Raw genomic sequence first — 14,687 nt, 5'->3', positions numbered from 1 at the left:
CATAATTTTAGAAATGAAAAATTATTTTGGGATGTAGACTTTGCAGAACTACTTCAGGACCAATATTGTCTCTTCCACCATTGCTAATGGTAAAACAGGGAGCAGGTGGGAAGAGACTCTTCTTGTTTTTACAAGTATTCTTGAATAGCAAGTTTGCAGCCACTGCATTATGTAGGAGGTAGTAGCACAGTGGAATGCCTGCTCCTCCCACGTGTACTGCTGGGTTGGAGTTTGTTCTTGTGATTTAGACTTCTGACTTGTCCTGTTTGAGGGATGCCACTTCACTGTAAGTGAAAGACCTCAGAAACTTTGATAGGCTCTCCTGATCCAGGTGGGAATTGGTGACTGCAATTTTTGAGAGTTCACCTGTTGGTTGAGATACAGATCTATTCAAAGAGGGACTTTTAGTTCCAGGCCTTTAATACAGGGCTAATGTATCTCACTCAAACTGTGTAGCACCGGGATACAGCATAGCTTGGTTTGTTTTTATTCTGCAGGTATGTAATAGTGGAGTGTGAAGACCAAGACACTCAGCAGAGGGACCCAAAGACTCACGAAATGTACTTAAATGTGATGAGAAGATTTAGTCAGGCTTTGCTGAAGGTAATGCCTGTATGCAAGGAAATACATAGTGGTTTGGGATAGTAATTCTTTAAAAAGGCACAGGTGTGTAGGAGGATGACAGCTTTTTCTGTCCTATGTATTGAAATTTGAAAGCTTCTACTGCTTGAATTTGAGTTTGTAGTAAACCAGAGAAATTACTGAAAAAGAAAACAAGTATTGAGAACTTTTCTCTTGTTTTATTGCTTGTTCCTGGTTGTAACATGCAGGACCTAAAATTATCTGCCTTGTGTACGGAGTCTTTTTTATTTACTATTTCTTTATTGGAAGTACTTGTCCTTACGGTAAAAATTGAGACGAGACCTATCTTCTGGGTTCACAAAAAGTGCGGTTCTGTTTATCGGCAGCAGAGGGTGCTAGAGCAGCAGGAAAAAAAAAACCACCAGAAAACGTGTATTGCAAGCTCTAACTTGTAGCAGATGTACAGTCTTTCCTGATTTTCGTGTATCTCACACTGTATTAATTCTGAGTTTAGGTATGTTATTCAAATATGACTCTTATGCTTAATAAGAATATTTCTTGTGCTTATCCTTACTAACTTATTTTGGCTGTGTGAATAGGTTTGTCATGCATGACTGTTCCTCACTGAAATTGTTGATGCAAATTGAAGTGTACTGGTAGGTCAGATAATTGATTGCCAGCTACAGTGATTCTGATAGCATTTTACAGAAAATACCTTTCAAATTGACAGGAAATTGATCATTATTCACTTACCTCTTAGAAGCCCAAAGGTCTAAGCATAAAGGAATAATTTCTAGGTAAAATAATTACAGAACAAAGAACTAATTCTGTTTCTTTTAATTCATTTAGGGTGATAAGTCTGTCAGAGTTATGCGTTCATTGTTGGCAGCCCAGCAGACATTTGTAGATCGGCTGGTTCACGTAATGAAAGCAGTGCAGCGTGAAAGTGGGAACCGTAAGAAAAAGGTAACTAAAGGATTGGGAAACTTATCTCTAGCTAGAATTTGACAATAGGAATGTTAGTTTTTCACTAAAAGTTCTTAGCACTGAGACTTATAACAGATGTCTATCTGTTCTGTAATAATTTTAGCCAAGTCTAAACAAACTTCGGAAGAGTTTAGATGGGTCAAAGTTCCAAGGTGTTCTGAAAGGTTGTAGATGATAAACAGAAGAGACCATTGAGAAAAATCTTGCAATATTTTCACAAAAAGAAGATATAAGAATAGTTGATGATGTAACAGTGACTAAGTTGTGGGCGACATAGGAAGGTAGCAGAGGTCATTATGGTGTGAGAATTAAGCCAGGGTAGATAATGAAGTTTGACTAGCAGCAACATTTCATTTTTTGCAAGCACAACAAAACTGTTCTTTTATAAGGTATGTGTTTAGCAGAACTTTGCCTTCTGTTGCATGTTCAGGAAAATTATTTCCATCATGGGTGCATTTTAAAAAGCTTTGTCCTTAGGATATTTTAGGTGAACTTGACAGATGGGTATGCGGAGAAAGCAAGAACGCCAAAGGGGATTTCTGTTCATGTATTTTCCTCTGACACACATCAGTATTTTCAAACATGGATTTTTCAATGTAATGGCTTTTGTCACCTTCTTTCTTTAAATCGGAGGAGGGGGGGGGTATATTTGCGCAGGAAAATGAAGCTTCAGTGTTGCATAATTTTTATGAGATTTTGTGAATGTTCTATATATCAGTAAAAAGGTACAATCACTAAAAGGGGAGGAGGGTTTTTCAATTCACAAGAGTATATTTCCTGCTTGCACAACACATTGTTAGCGTTGTGTCATACATATTTTTGTATCTGCTATGATATTTCTGTAAAACTAAGGACTGCATGGCTTTCATTTTGGGATTAAAATCTAGCTAGCAGCAATTGACTGCTAGAACTATTACTAGCAGTAGTGGGCTACCTTGCTGTGAGTTTATGCCTCTTACATTCAGTAGGAGAAAAGACGAGAGACTTTTATGTGTTCAACATTTATTATGTAGGATATCAAGTGTAAAGTACTAGAAAATTGACTGGTATTGTGTTTCTGGTAACTACAGATGTAGGAATGTAGAGGAAGCCCTGAAATCAGACCTGTGCAAGCTGTTGGCAATTTGGTTCATTGGTGGTAGGGGATTTCCTTCAGTTCAGGGATTATAAAGGATCAGAGATAAAAGACTTGAATCAAGTTTCTGAAACAGAGCTAACATTTGATACTAGTATGGAAAACGTAATTCTGCCACTTGTGCAGGCAATTTAGAAATAAATTTTTGTAAGACTTACACCTGGCACTTATAAAATTGCTTGAATATACTCATACTAGGTGGAATATGTGCTTCCTTATTCAGGTTACTGCATAAAGAGAAATTTTGATTTCACTGGATTCTAAGAGCAAAACCTTGATTCTTTGGAAGAGTAAAGAATTGAATAAATTGGATACTTATTATTAATACGTCTTTTGTTAAGAGACTTTTCAACTGTTGCTATATGCCTAGTAGGTGGTTTGTTTGGTGTTTTAAATAAGTTTTTATTCTTTCAGAATGAGAGGCTTCAGGCATTGTTAGCAGATAATGAAAAGATGAATTTAGCAGATATGGAACTTATTCCACTTCCTCTGGAACCACAGGTGAAAATTAAAGGGATAATCCCTGAAAAAGCCACACTCTTCAAGGTAAATGACATCTTCTGAACAGCTGAAATACACATTTTATGAGTGCTAAGCTTAAAATAATCAACTGAAAGATTTAAAGGGGCTGATATAGTTGAGGCTAATAAACAGTCAACATACTGTTGAAAAGGCTGGGGTTATTTTGCTTCCTTTTCTACTTGGAATGTAAGTTATTGCCAGTATCTAGTGATGTAGGACCTCTTCATAAATTTACTTTCAACTCATAGGTGACTGTGATGTAATTTTAAGATGGCCAAAATGTGCTTTACAAGTCAGGCCTGTATCTAGTAGGCATCCTCTGCCAGTTAAAAAATGTGCAAGCTGCTGTGATGACCAGTGTTAATCCGTCACCTCTACTAGGTCATAAATTTATTATGCCCAGTATGGTCAAACTGTGACAGGCTACTTGTTGACTGTGATATAATTTGTATTTACCTAAAATCAGAGATGAACTTTTTTTGCGTAGTCTTCTATCATAACATCTCTTGGTTTTTCAGCTTTGGCTTGCTTCTTTATATACCAGTTAGTCTCTTTGAAGAGTACACTTTTTCAGTTGCATGGTCTTGCACCTCAGGTTGGAGGCAACATTGGAAAGATCTTGTCATGAAAACAAGGTTTTGCAAATGTCAGTCAGCTTTTAGCAGGAATGTAATTTAAGGGTTGGGGGAAGAATGTTGACAAAAAGACTGCTGGAACAAAACCTAACTATTTCCTACCAAGAATAATACCTTGACTTGAAACATTCACTGCATGTGAAAATCTAATGTAACTGCTCAAATACCAAACTCTGTATCATTGCTTTTTTGTTGTTGTTGTTGTTGATTTGGTTTTGAGGGAAGTGACTTGGTCAGTTGCAGTAGATGAAATCATTCATTCAGGTAATTGATTTCCTTCAACCCATTTTATGCAGAGAAATTGCAGGCAATTAAATTGGCTTTCTTAACAAACAATGTAAAAAGGCATTTTTGCTTTTACTAAATAGATTAAGGAAGCAATTAGTTGTTTAAGATGTCTTGCCCCTAGCATTTCTTTGATGTTTATTCTATAATTGTGTCTCTTTTTGATCTGGTCAGTTTAAATTTGTTTTGTTGTGACCTTTTGCATAGTGCTTCTATGTTGATTGGAATTACATGCGTACACACAAAACTTGAATATTTATATCCTTTCCTCTTCTGCTGCTGAGGATGGGGGGAGCGTGGGGAGTGGGGGAAGTATCCTTCACATTCCTTGCTAAAAAAGAAAAAAGAGGGAAGACTCTAAGGTATTTTTTTAAAAAGTATGCCTACATCACATTTAGGTAGCTGGAAGTGGTATGTTCTAACTGTTCAGTCCTAGACACTGAGTAGCTTCTTTTATAAGCTTCAGAATTGCTTCTTTGCTACCAAACTTGAAGAACACGGAAACGAGTTCTGGTGATCACTGACACTGGTGGTATTCAGATGGGACTAGTCTAAATCTTTTTGTAACTGGCTTTGATACAAGTATCCTGTGACCTGATACTTGCTTAATTCACTTCTGATCTACAGTGCAGTAAACAAAGATTTGTATTTTAGAACTCTGCTGTAGAAACATCTTAATACGAATGTTACTGTGAACCGGTTTAGTAGAGTAAGTTTCCTTTTCCAGAGTGCCTTAATGCCCGCTCAGTTATTCTTCAAGACAGAAGATGGAGGCAAATATCCTGTAATTTTTAAGCATGGTGATGATTTGCGTCAAGATCAACTTATTCTTCAGATTATTTCACTCATGGATAAGGTGAGAATTGTTAATTCATGTCCTTGTCCCTCTGTGTTCTTGATTTTTTTTCCTTGTCTAGAGCAAGGCTGTTAAAAACTGTTACTGCATCCTATGTTTCTAATACATTTAAGAATTCTCAAATCTTAGTTGGCTTTTTTTCTTTTCTTTATAGACATGCAATGATCCTGCATAGATGTAAATAAATTGACAAACAGGCTTTCACTCATTACTAATTTCAGTGAAGAACAGTGGAGATCAACATCCAACACAAACTGCTTTTTGGAATAGAAGCTGCCTTTTTGTTGCATTCATTTTTACTTTTTGTGTTGTTGTTTTCCCCCCAGCTGTTAAGAAAAGAGAATCTGGATTTGAAGCTGACGCCCTATAAAGTGCTGGCAACTAGTACAAAACATGGTATGAATACTTCTGTTTCCTAAAACTACAGCAATGGGAGGAATCTTCCCCCTCTCTTCATAGACTGTGTTGTGACACAGTCTGTTTTCATCAGAGGTTTTTTGCTTACATATAGCATTCTAAAAAGGAGCTCAAATGTGTAAGTAAATATTGTAATACAAGTCATGGAGTGACCTGAGTGACTACAGTATTGCACAGGTGACTCAACTATCTTAATTAAAAGAATCCTGGTCTGCATTTTGGACTATGTGAAAATCATAGTCTTATCTTTGCTGCTAGCTTGTGGTGTAATCTTGGACAAATAGCTTACAACACTCCTATTTATAGATCTTTGTATGAAGTGGGGGGGAAAAGAACAAGACAAAACAAAATCAGACTTGTCTTTGCTTTTAGGTACATTCTGGACAACTATTTAGAAAGCCACTGATTTTCTTTCTCTTCTCATGAAGACTTGGAACAACAGACCTTTTGCAAGCTAGTTTGGTGTTAATGACAAGTTGGTTTAAAACTACTGAAGGCAGAAAATTGGGGCAAAACATGTTTGGTGTTTCTTTGCTGAGAAGCAATTGATTGAAACTGTGTATTAGCATTGTCCTTTAATAAACATGTGTTACAGAGTGCCTTGAAAGCTGTATGCATTGGAGACTATTTTTGGTTGTTTTCTGTCACAGGCTTCATGCAGTTTATTCAGTCAGTACCAGTTGCAGAAGTTCTTGCTACAGAAGAAAGTATACAGGTATGTGATGGGGGATTTTTAAGTCTTCTAGTGATTAGTATAAAAAAACAGTATAATTTGCAGGCTTAGATCTCCTACAAAAGTCTTTAGTCTCTCAGCTGAATTTTGTATCTGTTAGAAGACAAATTGTGTCTTGAAACATTCACAGCAGATTTTTTGCTTTAAAAAAATACACTTAAATCACCACAAGTATTTCATGTCCTAAAACCAATACTGTTTAAATAATTAAAGTGTAATTTTAGTTGTGCTATTGAACATCTGGCTTTGCTGTAACGATGAATGGAGGGTGCATGACACTTTTCTGTAGGGTTTTGTTTTAAAGTGTTTCTGTCATTCATTCAGTAGTTTTGCCTAGATACCTTGTCCAAGTATGTCTTACTGATATTTTTTTGATGGAACAGCTTAATAGTTTGTTCATATACTTTCTGAAGTCTGTTTCCCTGCCATGGTGGATGTATAGATACTGTGTAGGGTTTTGTTTTGTTTTGTTTTTTTACTTTAGCAAATTTTCTGTAACTGTCATGGAATTGAGTAGGGACATGTAATTGAGTAGTGGCACATAAAATTCATGCTAGTTTCAAGCACAACACACAAGCTGTGAGGCAGAGCTCAGCTGGTTGATATACATCTTGGAATGTTGTTATCTAACTACATATAACTAATAAGTTTTTAAGTGAAAACACAGCATGTTTATGTTGGATTCAATTTGTCACAGTACTTTTTTCCCTTTTTTTGTGGTTTACACTGCACACTTGCATTGTTCATAGCTCAGTAGCAGGGAGCCAAAGCAAAGAGCTCCCAGCTACTATAAACTACATATATTAAAAATACATAGATTAAAAAATACTCAGTATTTGACATTATCATTTGTTTAACAAATAAGCATATCAAGTGCTTATCTTCTTATCATTATCAGACAATGACCAGCATCAAGCTGCATAAGATTTTTTTGAGCTTCCCATTCCATAAAGGGAGTGATAAGGTACATGTACACATTCAGTAATCACAGTTTAGAAAGTGTTTTCTTGGAAGTCCTTTGTAAACTTGGAAATGTACTGTTTATATTCTAGTCCATTACATGTTTTTATAAAGTAATACATGTAGTGTTGCTTGTGAAATTGTCATTTTGCAGTTATTTATAATATCATATTCTAAGCTGAAATAGGTGCCTGCTGTTTTACTCGCTGTGCAGGCATAAGGAACAATTCTTCCTGTGAAAAATGCTAATCTAGACAGACAAGATGCCAAAGAATGTGATCTGACATTACTTCACAGATCAATAGCAAAATACATTATAGAGCTCTGATTTCCTGTACCAAAGCATGATAAAATAGATAGGCATTGTAGGTTACTTGGGAAGACAAAACTCCCTAACTCTGAATGTTGCCGTTATCCCCTTCCTCCTCGTTCCCCCAGCTTTATATGCTGAGTGTGACATCTTATGGTACAGAATATCCCTGTGGTCAGTTGGGGTCAGCTGTCCCAGCTGTGTCCCCTCCCAGCTTCTTGTGCACCCCCTGCCTACTTTCTTGGTAGGACATGAGAAGTTGAAAAGTCCTTGACTTAGTCGTTGCTGTATAGTATTTATACTAAAACATCAGTGTTATGAACGTTATTCTCATCCTAAATTCAAAACCACAGTAGTGTATCTGCTACTGGTAAGAAAATGAGCTATCCTAGTTGAAGCAAGGACAAAACTGAATGAATGTTTTTAGGTGTGTGAAAGTTTGGTTTATTCTTTTTGTAAATGTTCATCTTGGGTGTCGCAGCTGTTGTAATAAAGATGAACACTGTATATAAACATGAAAAAATGTTTCACTTCTGAAAAGATTTAAAGCAAATAATCTAGTACTGGCTGATAATACAGATGTGCAGGGAATAAAAAGTGTTACCTGCTATCAACAGTCTTGAAATTACAGTTCATGTTTTGGAGGTGTTTCTGTTCCACACTCTGCAGTTTAGTGTTTGGATGGTCTGAAGTCTGTGTTTTTCTGTTGGTTTTGGTTTTGAGTGCAGTTTTGTTGTTTGTTTTTACATACACCATGTAAAATTTTGGAGCACTGAAATACACCTCTCTAGTATCCTGTTAACCAGTTAAAAATTCCCGTCCACGTTTTGCTTAGGGATTTCATTTAACGGAATCTTTCTACCCTGTCAGCTTTTTCTAACATCTCAGAAGGGCTTGTTTCTGTGTAAGCAGAGATAATTAAAGCTTCCTCTAGGTCTTAAAACTATGATACACATTACAACAGGACTGCTTTTCTAGCAAAACTTTCTTAAACAGCCTGCAGATACTTTCCTTCAGTACCACTCCTCTTTTATTAAGACTCCTTTCATTTTGTCATGATTTTAGTCATATGTCATCCAGATGCCTACAAAGCTCCTCTTACAGTGCTTGCTTAAATTTGTGTTTGCTTACTGGAAGAAACTTGTGCTATCTTGGATTCAATTTAGCTATCTTTTGTCTCAGTCAAGACAAAAACAGTTTCCTTCTGAGTAGTGGGAAGGACTGTTTTAGCCCTGTCCACATTACATAGAAAATGTGAAGGTTCCATTTGATGACTTAGATTTTCATTTTAAACTCAGTAGCACTCAGTTATATTGTGGAATAGGGAGACCTGTAACAATGATAAACCTTACAAGAATGCGTGTCCCAGATTTAGTTACTAATCTAGACTGTTAGGCCTGTTTTAGTTTTGCATGATCTGGACTGAACAGTTTCCTGTGGAACTATTTGTACTCATTAATTAATAACTTTTCAATGCATTATTAATTTTCTGAAACTGTTAATAAAATAAACTGCTTTTCAGTTTGAACTTCAGATCTGTTTCTTTTGCGTATAAGAATGAGATGATTAAGGTAAAATAGATAAAAGCAATATAAAATTAAATTATATTTTCCTGGGTTTTTTGGGAGGAGTTGCTAGTTTAACAGATTGTAATAATGGCCATTTGTGGTCTTGACATAAATCTTCTTTTCTACCAGTTCTAAAGATCTTGTTTCAGGTCATGTGGAATAACTATGTTAATGACTTCCCCTGCAGAACTTCTTCAGAAAACATGCACCTAGTGAGACTGGCCCTCATGGAATAAGTGCAGAGGTGATGGACACATACGTTAAGAGCTGCGGTAAGTTACAGGCTTACAGCTGGTAACTTATTATCTGAAGGTATATAGGACAGGGCTGATGAGGTATTAAGACATTTTCAGTTCAGATGACTGCAGATAGGGCACTATGCATGTACTTCCTGTCAGAATCCCTGTGAATAGTTTTAAGCTTGGCATGTCATACACAGTTCATCTCCTCAGTGCTCTTTTTGTTCTCCTTAAAGGAGACTGGAAGTTAAATACTTTTTGCTTTCTAGCAATAATCTTACCTCTGTCCCCTCCACATCATGAGTTAGGATCTTTATAATGCAGGGAGATGTAAGGCATTTGTATAATAATAAATCATCTGTATTTAAGGTAGAAAATTTCCATTTCTTTTTAAAACATTGGGTTCTCTGGGGATGAGGCTACATGCAGCCCAGTGTTCCATTTGGATGACAAGAAAACGTGGTAGTGTAGTTCTTGTTCAGTAAAATGACAGCAGTATTGAAATACCACTTTTCCATTCTAAAAAATAATAATAATTAAAAAAAAAAAAAGGTTTTCGCTTCACAGTATCTTTTCTTTTCCCCTTCTCTTTCTGATGCCACATACTTTAGAACTGATTCACGCTGTTCTGGTTATCTGGTTAGAGGGTGAAAGTGACAATTTAAAAAGTTCAATACTGCCTGGCTTACTGCTGAGTTTGTGAATACTGCTGATAATATGCATTCAGATTTGTATCAATGTCTAATGCTTGTTTTACAGGTGTCTAAAATACTTCAGTGCAAAATGGTTATGCTCATTTTACTCAGAACACTTCATCTTCCTTTGAAGTATCTTAATCCTAATATTGAACGAATTTAGGCTTTTAGTGTTAGGCGTGTAATTGTGTGGTAAGAAATTAAAATCTATGTAGTACTGAATAAATTTCAGAGTTTTAATTTGTTCATTTAAATGTTCTTCATAGTACTGATAATGTGGATTATTCTTCATCAGTACCACCTCTGCTCCCAGTTTGCATGGTATATTTATTACTAGTGAACAAGAACTAAGATAAGGCGGCTGTTAATTGTGTGGAACTTGTTGCTCTCCAGGAAAGGTGCTTATATTCATGTTTATAATTTACTTGTTACAGCTGGTTATTGTGTAATTACTTACATCCTTGGAGTTGGAGATAGACATCTGGATAATCTTTTGCTAACAAAAACAGGTAATTCTTTTTAGTAGTGTAATTTTATAACAGCAGTTGATTAATTTCTAATGTGTCGGTACTGTTTTGCTCCATTTCCTTTTGACTATAACCCACTTGAGTATTGTAGATTAGAATATATTTTTAAATGTAAAGTTACATTGTTTCATCTAAGGTAATATTTGATGCGGTAAATCAAAGTTTAGGTTTAAGCTATTAAACTGTTTTAAATTAGGGTGAGGTTGCAGTCAAAGAATAAGAACAAGTAGACTAATGACTAATTGCTCTCTAAACACATTAGTATACAAGATATAATGTGTATCTGATGTAGTTTTGGTGTCAGTTTAAGAGACTTTTATGTTTCTGCAGGTAGCATAAATTCAACTTAACCTCAACACAGACATGTTTATAAATACTGGGGGTTTTGTATAGTTTTCAGCTGGCTTATTTGAAAGGCCTGTGTTCTACTGTCACATTTTTTTCCATTTGAAAACTGGATGTGTAAGTTTTTATTTTGTTAAACGCAAAAATTTTCTTGAGTGATGCTACCTCTTTTGAAAGTACTATGGGCCCAGTATATGGTAGAATTTGACTGCCTTTACCTAAGATCAAGAGAGATTTCATTGTTATCTTAAACTTGGATAAAATAATAGTTACTTTTTTTTCAGAAATCTTGGTCCAAAGCTTTAAAAAAAGGATGCATTAAGAAGTATTTGTAAAATGACCCCAACCCCAGGTATCCTAATTGTTCTTACCAGGCCATTTAATTTTCATTAAATTGTTACATTCCTGTTCAGTAGCTTTTTTTAACATGCTATCAGAAAGCAAATTCAAGGTCTAATAATTAGATGCCAGTTATATTTTAATAGTTGCCAAATAATTCTGCTTTTTTAATGTATGCTATTCCAAATACAGTAGGTGGTTAGACAAGTATTATCAGTAGTCGTATGGAATTAGCTATTATCTTGATGACTTCACTGGGTTGTCCATGTGAATTCTTGTCTGAAATTTGACTTTCTTTTAATCAAAATCGTTCTGTGAGTTGTCCAGGTCTGTATGTTTTTCTAAGAAATGTACGTGTTATGTCCCAGAAGTGGGAATGTCAAGTGAGGCCTGTCAGTAGGATTCACTTAAGCATTTTCTATTCCCTAAGAATCTTGTGTTCTTGATGAAAACAAACCACTTTACACAAAAATCCAAGTGTTTCATCATCAGTCTAACTGAGCTGGCTGGACTGTTTAGCTCCAATTGAGATTTTAGATAGATAGATAGATATTTAAGCCTTTTTAAACACAAAGAAGGAAACAGGCTCTTTAGTGTCCTGCTCAATACAAATTCAGAACTGCAGGAGAGAAAGTAGAAGTTACTGTTTAATCAAGTACATCCTTTAATTTGCAGCAGAACCCATGTATCTTGAAAGTTCAAAATAGCAATATGCATTCTGACACTCCTTAACTTGTTCTAACTTTTTAAATATTTTTTTGTTGCCCTCTTTACAGATTCAGTAATAGACCAAGTAGAGTGAATAACTCTAATGGTAAATTAATAGAAGATTTCTCTACCAGAGGAAGTGAAGGATTTGAAAATTAAGCTACTTCAACTATTAAAATCAATGGCTTGGGGTGGAGGGAAGTTCAAGTGTTTTACTTGAAAATTAATTTGTATGTAGCTGCATGAACTTCACAGTTTCAACAAAGAAAAACATACCTTGTGGAGGAGAAAACTTTTGGTGGTTTTGTGTGTTGTTTTGGTTCATTTGCTTGGTTGCTTTTGAGCTACAGCTTCCCACAGGAGTTTGATTCCTTGAATATCTTCATTACATAATGATGAAGAGTTAGGAGTTGTGGCTAAGTGTTGATAATAGTGAAATGTTTATTAAATAGAAACATGTAAACAGAATACATGTAAATTAAATGGAAACATGTAAATAAAAAAGTAATTTTTAATATCCATGTGCAAGGCTTCCATGTGGAAGTTTACAGGTAAGGCTGAAGCATTTATAAGTTTGAACCAGCATGCTCTGTATGAAAGGCTAGAAAATTTAACTATTGGGCCTTGGTTAGAGTAAAAGGTCTCGCTCTAAGTGCGTGGGGGAGCAACTAAAGCCAGCGTATTTTTCCTTACCTGGTTGGAAGTGTATAAATGGTCATTTAAAAATCTGTCTTGATTTTTCGTCTGCCTTGTCTGTCATTTGTCTAAGGTGAGAGGTATAAATTTTTCACTAGCAGGCACTGCTTGCATGGTTAGAGTAGTAGTATTTTGGTGTTTTCTTGTGGGATAAAATACATCTTACCTTTCTGTTAAAAAGTAACAGCACAGTGGTGGTTTGGCTTGGTGGAAGAATTTAAACAGTACAGCAGAGGGCAGTGCAGATCTACGGTAGTTTCTGAAACTGTTTTCATCTGCTACCTATGCTCTGTCACATACAGAGTGAGATCTTTTTGAGCTACCAAGAGAAATTCTTAGGTTCCACGTACAACAAAGGCTTACTAAAAATGCTTGTTTCTTGCTACTAAGAATCCCTTAGACTTAAAGTTGGAAAAAGCTAACTTAATTCTTCTGTTGAAGAATGGAAGCTATATGTACCTTTCTTCAAAATTGCATGGCCGTATATGCATCCTTTCTTGATGATAATTATTTAATGAATTGAAGCTTTCCAACAGGGTAAAGAATGCTGAGTACCAGCAGTGGATTCACATACTTTTCTTGGATGTATATGGCAATAACATATGGTTACCTTTTTTGGCTCTACTTTTTAGCTTGGTGGATGTAGCCACATGTATGTTGGACTTCTTCCTATAGAATTATTGCATTATCTTCTAATATACAGATGTCTGTTTATAATAGATATGGTGTAATTTAAATATTAATAGATATTGAAGTTCTTAAAACCAAATTGTTTCCCATTCAGTGTTAGAAATGTATTTTTTTGCCCTATAGGATGAGCATGTCGGGTCAAGTAATTTCTGTTGTCTTTCGTGACTGTTTTATGCCTGTAGTTCTGGAAGTAGGGTGACTGCCTTTAAGTCATCTTAAACAAGATACCTAGGCTTTCAGATTTTTAAATGCTGTCCCATTATACTTAAAGGACAGCTGCAGAAGTTTGCTTGGAAAGGAATATAGGGAACCTTCTGTCAAAACATCCCTAATCTGTGAGTGCTGTTAAAACTTACAAGTACGCTTGCATCTGTTTCACAAATGTGCATTAGCTTGTACCCTGAAGGTCACATTATATAGTTGCTGTTGCATGACAGGAATATTTGTTTTCTCTGAGAACTTTCAACTTCCTACTTCTCTTGGAGATGAAAAATGTTATCAATTGCTAAGTTTTAATTTCTAGTTTCCAAATTATTAAGAGCAGGTATTACTGTGACTTGTAAATAACAAGACACTGGCAGCTGAATACTCAGCTTTAAGTAACATCAGTGCCTTGCTGTAGAATTACAGACCGATATGTATATAAATACCAGCATCTGACTTACCAGCTAATGTGCCCTTTGTTGCCTTGGAAGGAAGAGCTGGGTCATTGTGAAGCTGGATTGTGATACACAAGTTGCAGCATGTCCACTTACATGTCCAGTTAACTTTAGTGTAATATGTGTTACGTTAGTAACATCATGTCTTCCTTTGAAACTACTCTCATTTGTTCCACTGGTTTTGACTGTAGAGTTGTGATTTAGCTACTTATCTTACACCTGGCATGGATGTCTTCATGATTGCTAGGCCTTTTAAAGTCTTAGGACAATCAGTACAGTCAAGCTTAGGTAGTGTTTGAGTTATGATAGACAAGTGAAGTCTCCTGTCCCATTTTGAGATATCTTAATAACTTGCTTTATCAGCAGACAGAGGTTTCGTAAAGGTCCTGTCATATTTGCAGGCTGTGTGTAGATATTTTAGGATATCCTAGATGTTGAAAAGGCATTCTTGAGCAGCACTGCATGTGTGTGTGTGACCAACTAATGCTCATCTTAGTGACTGGCCAGATGAATCTTTCAGTAACCTTTGGGGACCTACATGTAAATTGAAGTCCTCGTTATAGTTTCCCTAAATACAGGCACTTTGATCTGAACTCTACACCTGAAACTGCTGTAGCAGTAGAAAAAAATGCTACTTGGATAAAATTAGGTTATTAATATCTGAGGGCAGGTCAAAGACTGAGGGCTTGAAAACCACATTTGCTTTTAGCATCATGTGTAGATAGGTGAAAGAAGTGGGCTGTCTTCTCATGTAATGCTTAGAGGTAGAGCTATGGTCTGTCTTCAATGTGAAGTGCAG

The 14,687-nt window shown here is 35.8% G+C and overlaps 1 protein-coding gene across 5 annotated transcripts in view; it reads left to right on the top strand.

The window, feature by feature from the left end:
• Positions 1-14,687, top strand: part of PIK3C3 (phosphatidylinositol 3-kinase catalytic subunit type 3) — an 82,874-nt gene that overhangs the window by 30,183 nt on the left and 38,004 nt on the right. For 3 of the 5 annotated variants that reach the window (XR_008730199.1, XM_014286412.3, XM_014286413.3), the window contains 8 exons: positions 498-603; positions 1,432-1,548; positions 3,119-3,250; positions 4,874-5,002; positions 5,329-5,398; positions 6,070-6,134; positions 9,178-9,262; positions 10,359-10,433. Coding sequence is in view for 4 of the 5 variants with exons in the window: in XM_014286412.3 (XP_014141887.1) it covers positions 498-603; positions 1,432-1,548; positions 3,119-3,250; positions 4,874-5,002; positions 5,329-5,398; positions 6,070-6,134; positions 9,178-9,262; positions 10,359-10,433 (779 nt within the window). In the remaining variant the exon portion in view is untranslated. The remainder of the gene's footprint in view (positions 1-497; positions 604-1,431; positions 1,549-3,118; positions 3,251-4,873; positions 5,003-5,328; positions 5,399-6,069; positions 6,135-9,177; positions 9,263-10,358; positions 10,434-14,687) is intronic. The other 2 variants (XM_027816227.2, XM_055698782.1) reach the window with 1 other exon arrangement.

Source organism: Falco cherrug, chromosome Z (assembly GCF_023634085.1).
Source record: "Falco cherrug isolate bFalChe1 chromosome Z, bFalChe1.pri, whole genome shotgun sequence".
NCBI lineage: Eukaryota > Metazoa > Chordata > Aves > Falconiformes > Falconidae > Falco > Falco cherrug.
Note: the sequence above shows the minus strand (reverse complement) of the source record. Positions and strands in the feature narration are given on the sequence as shown.